The sequence below is a fragment of the Lottia gigantea genome, assembly GCF_000327385.1.
Source record: "Lottia gigantea unplaced genomic scaffold LOTGIsca_26, whole genome shotgun sequence".
Lineage (NCBI taxonomy): Eukaryota > Metazoa > Mollusca > Gastropoda > Lottiidae > Lottia > Lottia gigantea.
Genome location: NW_008708797.1, coordinates 1,209,637 through 1,220,340, shown reverse-complemented (window position 1 = coordinate 1,220,340; position 10,704 = coordinate 1,209,637). Strand labels below are relative to the sequence as shown.

At 29.1% G+C, this 10,704-nt stretch overlaps 1 protein-coding gene across 1 annotated transcript; it reads right to left on the bottom strand.

The window, feature by feature from the left end:
- Positions 1-229: 229 nt before the first annotated feature.
- LOTGIDRAFT_117550 (hypothetical protein) lies at positions 230-10,344 on the bottom strand (the record flags this gene model as incomplete). Its single annotated transcript, XM_009055980.1, has 8 exons — positions 230-496; positions 2,532-2,702; positions 2,986-3,153; positions 3,955-4,128; positions 5,118-5,294; positions 6,162-6,332; positions 8,458-8,620; positions 10,172-10,344. Coding segments are annotated over 8 exons (1,464 nt in total), but the record flags the coding sequence as incomplete, so codon positions are not given.
- Positions 10,345-10,704: the final 360 nt, after the last annotated feature.

Below are 10,704 nucleotides of genomic sequence, written 5' to 3'. Positions count from 1 at the left end.
ACAAAGACTCATTTTATCCAGGTTTTAAGATTTAAATTTTTCGGTCATCATAAGAGGAGGTATATCTTTAAAAAACATCTTTTATAAAGCTTTTTGGATAAAAATATGTCTTATATAATATCTCTCTGTCTTTAAAAACTTCCTAATATCTTATTTTTCATCAAGAATTTTTATCTTTACATTTCATTAAGTATATTTCAAGTATATTTCAAGTATATTTAAGTATATTTTAAGTATATTTTAAGAAAGCTGGATCATGTGAAAGTTGTAGTGATTGTATTATTTCACTACCATCACTAGGAACATCATCTGGTATATTATGACATGTCCGATAGTGTAAGTGCATTTTGTCCTTTCTGGTGAACAATTTCTGACATATTGGACATTTGTATCGAACATTAAGATGTGCAGATTTAAAATGCCTTTGTAAATGAACTTTCCGACCATATCTCTTCTCACAACAAACACATTTATAAGCATTATCTTCAGAATAAATCTAAAATATAAAAAGTGTACTTAATTTCAATTTGCTCTAATAATGTTCCTACATTGATTCAGAACATTGGATAATTGGATTACGATTTACAACTGATCAATACGCTACCATAACAAGAGACATTATCATTGATTTATGTACTTCCAAAAATGATTAATTATTGCCAATGACAACTGTTTTATATGCTACTAGAACTGATTAATGGATTATGACTGATGTGCTACTAAACAGATTGTTGAGACACTATAAAAGATTATGTGCTACCAGAACTGAAATATTTTTTTTATTTTATGATTTTCAACTGATTTATGTGCACCAGAAGTGATTACTTTTTTTATGATTGACAACTGATTGATGTGCTACCATAACAGATTGACAACTGATTTATGTGCACCAGAACTGATTAATTTACTATTGACAACTGATTGATGTGCTACCATAACAAATTGATGAAACACCACAGCAGAATGATGTACTACCAGAATAGATTGACAACTTATTAATGTACCACCAGAACTATTTAATTTGTTTACAATTAACAACAGATTGGTGTGCTACCAGAAATTATTGCGATTGACAACTGATTTAAATGCTACCAGAAGTGATTAATAGAATTAACAACTTATTGATGTGCTACCAAAGTACATTACAGGGATACCATAACATTAACAGATTTATGTGCTGCCAGAACTGATTAATTATTGCAATTGATAACTTTTATTCATACGCTACCAGAACACATTGATGGAGTACGATTGACAACTAATTGATGCTACTTGGCTAGACTCATGATACCTATTGATAAGAATGATCTGATATAAATTATATCTGTTTGATGTGCTACTAGTCAGACTATTGGGACATAACCAATTCATGTGCTACCAGATCTGACTGATGCACTACCATAACTGATTCATGTTCTATCAGAACTGAATGAAGACTACACTGTAACTGTCCATTACATAGAATATTATAACACATAATAGAATGAAAATGTAATAAGAAATGGCAACATACTAAAATATTTATGAATGTGGTCCATGATATCTTTCCATATGCACTTTTAACATATCTTTTCTTGAAAATTCCTTTTGACAAATTCCACATGTAACTTTACAATTTAAATGTACTTCTCTAACATGTCGATTTAATGCCCATTTGTATTTTATTTGTTTTTGACAGATCATACATTGATGGAATATCTACAAATAAAAAAATCAAACAGTTAAGATAATGAATATAACATATAACATGTATGATATGACAAAACTATATGTTTTAAAGCAATATTTCTACATCTTTATAATTTGCAATAAAGGAAATGAATAATAAATAATGTGTAATCCAATAAAGTGCAGTATAAGCTGTGAAATGTTTCTTAACAACTGGTGTTATAAAGAAGGAATCCTGTATAATTATAAACATGAACAATTTTCACCAAAATTACATCTTTTAATTCAAACTACTTGCAGTAAAAATTCAAGCTAGAAAATTTATATCCTAACCTATAGCTATATGAATGAACTTTTTGTGAATTTGAATATCCATCTCTGTCATGATTGTGAACATCTATGTGCTATAATCCCTGCTCCCTTATAAAGTTTGAGCATTTCTTCAGTAGGCAAGTCAATTTGTATGAAGAAAAATCATTCACATCTAATAAAACTCATCTTAAGATGGGCTAAGTAAGGCCAACTGGTGATTCCAATTGGATCTATTGCAGTCGACACATGGCAAGATATTGACTCACACAGATTTCGACCGCCAAGAGCAACTGATGTGAACTGACTGTAACTGCAAATATTAAGTCCAGCAATTGATCAGATTAAGCCAAAATTTTTCTTCTGCATTTCTTTTGACCTCGATACTGATATTTGGGATGTCAAGAGAAAACCAAATCTCTTACAAAAGAGTAACAAATATCTAATTCATAATTTTATTCTGGTCTACAGAAAGCTGTTAGTACAAGATTGAAGTTAAAACAACATTTACAGATCAACTAGACACAAATATTTCAGAGCTTAATCCCATGAACTGATCTTAAATGGACCCTCAAATTTTGTCGAACATTAAAAGATTTTTGACAAATAGGACAATATTCACGATAATCAAGATGAATGCCATCGACATGACGTTTTAAATGATGTGATCTTTTAAAACCAGAACCACAAAATGAACAAATAAACTTTCTTTCCTGATCATCAACCTACAAAATATAAAATTATACTTGAATTTATAAATCAAAATAACACTATAATACAAGACAGCAATATAAAAATCCAGACAAACAATAGTAAAATACTTGTAGTGTAATATTATATATTTGCAGTATGAGTAAAGGGTTACTAAAAATTTTGTCTGGGTGGTGCCAAATATAACAACCAATATGTTGCATACAATATGTTTTTCAAATATCAAAACTACATATATAATTATTCATTACAATATAAACTAATTTAACTGTTCTTATAAAATATATCTCTATGAACTGTTCTTAAATGAACATTCAGGTTCTCCTTCAAATTAAAAGGCCTGTCACAAATTGGACAATTTATTCTGAAATTTGTGTGTATGCTTGTAACATGTCTTTTTAAATGGTATGCCCTCTTGAAACTATTACCACAGAAAACACATTCAAACTTTCTATCACTTTCAACCTATAAAGATATATAAGATAAGTATTAACTGATCAGTCATAAAGGTTCTTATACATGTATCATGCAGTAATACAGATATTTTTAACAATGAATTTATCTTCATTCTTTTGAAGTTGTTATGTTGTTTAACAATATTCAGTCACATGTGAAGGAACTTCACACAAGAACACCAATGAATTGCCATATATGGCTAACATAGTTTCAATAAATCTATTTCATAACAAGGTAATTAGGTCTTTATGTCATTGCTTGACTATACGAAATACATTAGACCACTTTTTACATATCTTAAGTACATCTACTATATTATGGCTCTAGAATGAATCTCTACTATTAAATGGTCGTCCACAGAGAGGACAATAACAGAACCAGTCATTATGGATAAATAGTTCTATCTCCTGAAACTAGCGCTATAATAACCACATATCTAGTTCCTTCCATTGTTACTTAACTACAAAGAGCCACTTTTTGCATTCAGCTTTGTTACTCAATAGGTTTGTCTTCTTGTTAAAAATATACAAGTATGTAGACATCAACAAAAACTTGGTGAGGTTGTAAGTATTTTCTTTGAAACTGTTTGGTAAATATGTAATGAATTTGACATCTTCAACCAATAAGATTACAGTATTTTCTGTTTATTAAGAAATAAGGCAGGATTTTATTATTGATTGGTAATCTGGATAAGGTTTCAACTACAACTATAGTTTTAAGGTTATTTTACTAAGAGGAATCCCTTTCTACATGTAATACTGAAGTAATTCCCTGCATTTAATGGAAAGAAGAAGGATCAATTTTATGGACATTTTTCACATGACTTCTCAAGTTATCTTTTTGATTAAAAGCTTTGTGACATATAGGGCAGTTAATCTTGTAATCGAAATGGATTCCGGCAATGTGTCGCTTTAAATGATCTGATCTCTTGAAAGCAGCCTGACAGTAACTACATTGGAATTTCCTATCAGTATAATGGATGACCTAGAAAAAAAAAAGAATAATGTTTAGATCTACACAGAAAACTACACATTTATTCATTACAAAATTTTTAATCTATTCAAACTTATCATACATTGCAGAGAAGATTAACATAACCTGATTAATCCTGACAAAAACTAAATATCTATCCATTGAAAACTGTTGTATAGTATGGTTTGTTTAGGTTATAGTAAGGTGTTCTAAAACTCAGATTAACTAAAATATCTGTAATTGACAGAAAGCAATACACAAATTGCTATATTTATTTGGTAAACACTGTTGATATTAACTATCTGAAAGCAACACCGGTGTATAACAGTCTTCTTAGGTCACACAAACTTGAGGAGTCAATGTTTACCATTTGACTTGCATCATATATTTGTGCAGTTACTTCCACCAACATCACTGTTACCAAAATCTATAATATGATCAAATTACACACTGCTGTGACAGTATAAAGTTATTTATACCAGATAATATCAGCTTTTCTATGTTATACATATTTCTTCATCCTAATATATACATAGGCATATACAACTGCTAGCTTTTGCTCCAAAAAACATTTTTCCTATGTGGACCCTCCAAAAGAAATTGACATCATAATTGGGTTTCTTTAGTATGATAAATCAAATATAAGAACTTGCAATATTTATTCCATAAAAAATTGAAAAATGGACACAAAGATTAAAAGCACATTGACAAAAAAATAATTCATAAGACTTTGAAGGTATAATTGCACATTACTTAGAAAAACTATTTACTTGAAATTAGCTATTAAACATGGTGACATGTGTTCTTGATAGACTTAAATTCCATATTGTATTCATCATATAAACAACATTCAATATACAAAACAACCAAACAAAATTCAAATTTTTTATATTGGTTCTTTCGATTTCATGTATATACAAGTGAATTCTGAAAAACACAAACTATACCTAATACCAGACTATAGCCTGATGTTCTTTGTTTTATTCACTATATGGATCCACTTTATGAATATTTCTTAGATGAGTTTTCAAATTTTCAGACTGATTGAAAATTTTCTTACAAATAGGACATTCAACACGATAATCAAGATGTATGCTTTTAACATGTCGAATTAAATGACTCTTTCTTTTAAAACCAGCCCCACAAAATGAACATGGAAACTTTCTTTCTAACTCAGCCTAAAAAATACAATAGAAATATGTGAATTGTTTATTTATATTTGACCATGCTTTTCTATTTGATGAAGAAGTCTCAAGATTATACCAGTCTTAAAAAAAAATATATACATGTAAGTATCTTCAGTCCCAGAGCCAGTGTGGGTACAGAGGGGACCTTTGTTAGAGAATGGTTTACACCCCCAATTGTACCCCCACTTTGTCTTTAACAAATTCAATAAACAAGATTTTTGATTCCTTTTTGTCCAAAATAATTTGTCAGAAAGCACCCTCTCAGACACTCAAAGGTTTGAGTTGATAGTTGTCCCCCCCATTGAGTCAGTTTGCCCACTATTTGTACCCCCAGTCTCAGAAGACTAGAGCATCACTGAGTATCTCCAACATCCTTTCCCATTTCAAAAGTGGTAGGTTCTAATGTGATGTAGTATCTATTATAAAGTATGGATTGATAGCTATGCAGTTACAATACCTAATTATTCAAATTACATGTTGATATAGATCAGTATTACCACTGTCTTAATACAACTTACTAATAGGAATCTAAGATCAATTACCTTGGCCCGTTGGGAGTTATTTGGAATAATGACAAAAATATCAAATTAAACTGTGGCAAAAAGATCAAAGTAAACTGTGGCAAAAAGATCAAAGAAAACTTTGGCAAAAAGATCAATGTAAACTGTGGCAAAAAGATCAATGTAAACTGTCACTTCCATCTCAATACAACAATAATTTTTCTGTTTCAATTCTATATGGACAGTATGTATAAGAAAATTAATGATTTAATGATTAAGTATTAGATATCTTAAGTATTAAGAAGTATTTGGTGTTATGTTCAGTAAATCAATTAAAAACATTGTCTAGGTTGTGAACACGAAGAATATGGAGTCTAATATTAGATTTTTGTGCTGCAGATTTACCACAAATTGGACAAACATGTAATTTTTGACCCAAATGTTGACCTCTAATGTGTCTGTTCAGATGACTTTTCTGAGTGAAAGATTTACCACAAAATTGACATGTTCTGCCATCTTCCAGTCTAGCCTAGAAAGAGAAAATGTGCCACAGATTATTCACTAGTTAATTAATCAATGAATTTAATCTAGGAAATTTTTCCTAAGTGGAAGATGAGAAGATATGTAAACCAAAAAATCAAAATTATAATGCTTAGCTTCTTTTATTTCTAACATATTTTTCATTAAGAGAGAGAAGTTTCAATCAATGATGTTTGGTTCTGCAGCCATCTGTATCACTTTCCAGAATTGACATCTAGTTATCAAACATTTCAACAGAAATATATTATGAATGTTCAAACTGTCATCACTTCAAGGGTGTTATGAACATTCTCAAATACAATTTGGCATGAAAGTGGCAAGTCTAAACTTCAAGATTCAATATTCTATATTTGTAAGGCCTATAAGTAGATGATAATAAGTCATCAGTCATCAATATTAAACAGAATCTTGTCTTTTATATTAAACTGGTATATAAAATAATCCCACAAGAAAAATTACAAAATACCACACCCTATTTAAATTAAAAATCATAAGATAAGCTGCTTGAATCATATAATAGTATGGATGATAAATCACCTCACCATAGCAACAGAATAAAAACCTACACAGCGCTTACTGACAATTACTTTAGTTGTTGATAATTATAATGACATTCTTTATAAGCTATCAGAATATGCAAAAACTGTTGACAGTCGTTGATATTCATTATGAATTATCAGTATAGAAAAGTTGTTGATAATCATTATGAATTATCAGTATAGAAAAGTTGTTGATAATCATTATGAATTAACTGGCTATACAAAAGTTGTTGCTATTCATTATGAATTATCAGGGATACAAAGTTGTTGACAGTTATGTTGATAATATTCATTATGAATTATCTGATTATATAAAAGTTATTGATATACATTATGAATTATCAGGGTATGAATTAATAGGCTATAGAAAAGTTGTTGATATTTATTATGAATTAACAGGATATTTAAAGATATTCATCATTAATTATCAGGGGATATATAAGTTGTTGACAGTTGTTTATGTTGTTGATTTATTAAGCATTGTTTTAGTTTGTGGCGTTTTAAAGAATCAGCTCTGTTAGTGATAAAACAACAAGAATCACATTGAAATAATTTTCTTTTATGTATACACTGAATATGGCGTCTTAGGCTACTTCTTATAGAAAAACTTTTATAACAAAACTGACACAGGAATCTTTCACCCTACAATGAAAAATAAAACGTTATTCAGACCATTTCTGCACAGTTTAACAAACATAACTTATTTTCTTACATGATAAATGGAGATGAAATTAATCTATACTTTCTAAAACAACTTATGTATACTATTTCATTGTTTTTATGACTAATTCTGGACATTACACCTGGCAAGAGTTAATGTCATAAATACGGACCAAAGACAATGATAAAAAATTTGAAATATGTAGACGTCAAGCGTAGGCTAATACAGTATTACATAGATATAACAATTACTGAAATGTAACTATCTTGAACCCATTTGTTTCTATAAAATCTATTCATTAAATATTATTTCAAATTGACAATAAATTGGTTGGAAAATATCTCTATTATAAATAAAAACATTACCTTTAATAAGGTTGTCCATGTTTTTTCATGTGTCTATAAAGAGATCTTTTCCAACCAAATTCCTGTCCACAGACATGGCAGGTAAACCAAGATTTTCTATGGACAGATGCAATGTGGGTAAGGAGTACATCTTTTCTGGTGAATGTTTTACCACATGTCTCACAGGGCAACCTCCAATCAACCTAAAATGAATTCAAAACATTGGTCTCCTTTATGTGGCTGAGAATCCAATCCAATACATATATATCTTGATCTTAAATTTCAATGTTTGAAGCTAAGGTTTGCATGAATCTCAAATAATTCTTATGTTGTATAGCGAGTGTTATTTTATATTTTTCTGCTTTGAACTTTCGATAAATTTATAGTCAAATATATATTCTTAAGTTAGATATACACTTTTATAATATAGGTTAAATTTTTGATAAATAAACACTAACAGTCTTAGGTAAAGTGATAAACCAGTTTTAATCTAACAGAGAGAGAGAGAGAGTTTGGCGAATACAGAAAATTCTATTAGCTTGATTCAGGTCTGAAATGTGCTGAATGTACAACTAAGACATGTCTCTTTAAATTGTCAACTCTACTAAATGTCTTGTTACAGATAGGACAGAATGTCTTAATCTGATTATGGCTGCCTTTAATATGACGTTGTAAATTTCCTTTATCTGTGTAACTTTGACCACAAATATAACAAGTAGGTTTATTATACATTCTTGTATCAATCTGAAATCATAAATAAACCACAGTTTTAAGATTTGTTAAAAATTTTATTAGAAATTCATCAAATTCAAAATGTTTGAGACACTGACTAAAACAAATACACATACAATATAGAAGAATAAAAAAACATCATTTGCAACAATAGCATTGTCAAGGTGACAAGTTTTCATCTATAATCAAAGAATCAAAAATTACTGTTATGTTATCTTACTGTTTTAGAAAAAGTATTCCCCTCTATAAAAGTGAAAAACAATATTTTTGAATATGTAGAACTTGATCATGAGTTAAACAATAATGACTACTTACAATTTGTAAGTTGCAAATAACTATAATTATATATGCCACAATTAAGTATCAGCAGAATTATGCTATTATCATAGACTATTTTGAAAGATATATCAAAAAACATACCTAAATTTTTTTTTTTTTAAATTCGTTTCAACAACATTAATTCCTGAAATTGACAATTACAGACAAAAGCCACATTTACAATTACTAACTCTTATGAATTATCTAACTGATTTATAATTCATTAGTCTAAATGAATAAATAACAGTACTATGGCAAAGTGACATAGTGCTAAGGAATCTAAAAGAAAAGTTAAAAACAGGAATAAAAAAATAAACAATGAATCATTATTTGATCTGTTCTCTACTCAGTTCCTTGTCAACCTCATATACTAGGTCTAGATACTATTAACAATCTTACTTCACTTTAAATACATCAAATTATCATAACATATCAACAAGAGCTCCAAAATTATTATTCAGAAATCACAAGTAAAGGAAGTAGCTTAAATATTTTATCAATTAAATAAGACAGCAAAAAAAAGTTATCACTAGCCTTTTGTTTCTATATGAAATGTCTATATCATATTAGGATGGGTATTAAGAATATGCCGTTTTAAAGAATCCAATCTACTGAATTTTCTCTCACAAATATGACATTCAAGATAAATACAACTATGGATTCCATCAACATGTCTCTTTAAACTTCTTTTATCTGTGTAAACTTTATTACAATAGGAACACGAAAACTGAGACCGATTCTGAAATCATAAATAATCATTCTTATGTTATTATTTCAAACTTTCATGATATTGATATTATAACAATATAATGATAATCTTCTATAAAGATGTTAAATAATGCTGAATTTAGTCATGTAGGGAAACAAATTTTCAGGTGGTTATGTACAACTACAATTTTTGATTTACAGACATAAAAAGGCCTACAATATCCTACTTAAAGCCTCTGTTAAACTTTTTACACACATTTCAATTAGCTTAAAAATTTATAGGAGGGATTTTGTGTTGCCCACACATCAAACATTGGGCACATTAAAAGCTGGAATAATTGATGTATTAATTCTAATGTTTTGGTATCAATAATAACTGTACAGTCAGTACAACAGTTCATTTTTCAAAGTAGATTAATAAACAACCAACATAGGATCTAGCACATACTACATACCTAAGAAAGAAGAAAACAGATTATGCCTATTTTTCATCATTTTCATTAGCTATCATCACTGATTGAGTAACATGTCTGAATGAATACGTTTAATATGGTCCTGTAGATGACCCTTCTGTGAACACAGTTTACCACAAACTGGACATTGGTGGCTAAATTTGAAATGAGTTGTTTTAATGTGGCGTTTTAAATTTCCAGGATGACTAAAATATCTTCCACAATATTTACACATTTCATTATTTTTTATCTACAAGTAAACAAAAACAAAACTTTATCTGTGTGAACAAATTTAACTGAGAAATTACTTCAATAATAATTTACATGTCATAATGTGGTACAGATATCATATTTGTGGTATTATAAAAATCTGAAAATATATTTTGGTCAGAATAGAATCACAGGATTTGTTATGACAAACAGACAGTTCTACTACATTTTTAAATTTCCATCCCGGTAAATACTATCAGTGGGTCAGAAACAGTTTTAACATGTATTATCTGACCTGATGAGGTTTGGATGGTGTTGCCTAATATAAGTATATAGATTGAACTTATAGATCTTGTTACCAGCAGGGCAATCTGTAGGAGAGATGAAACAGTGCTGT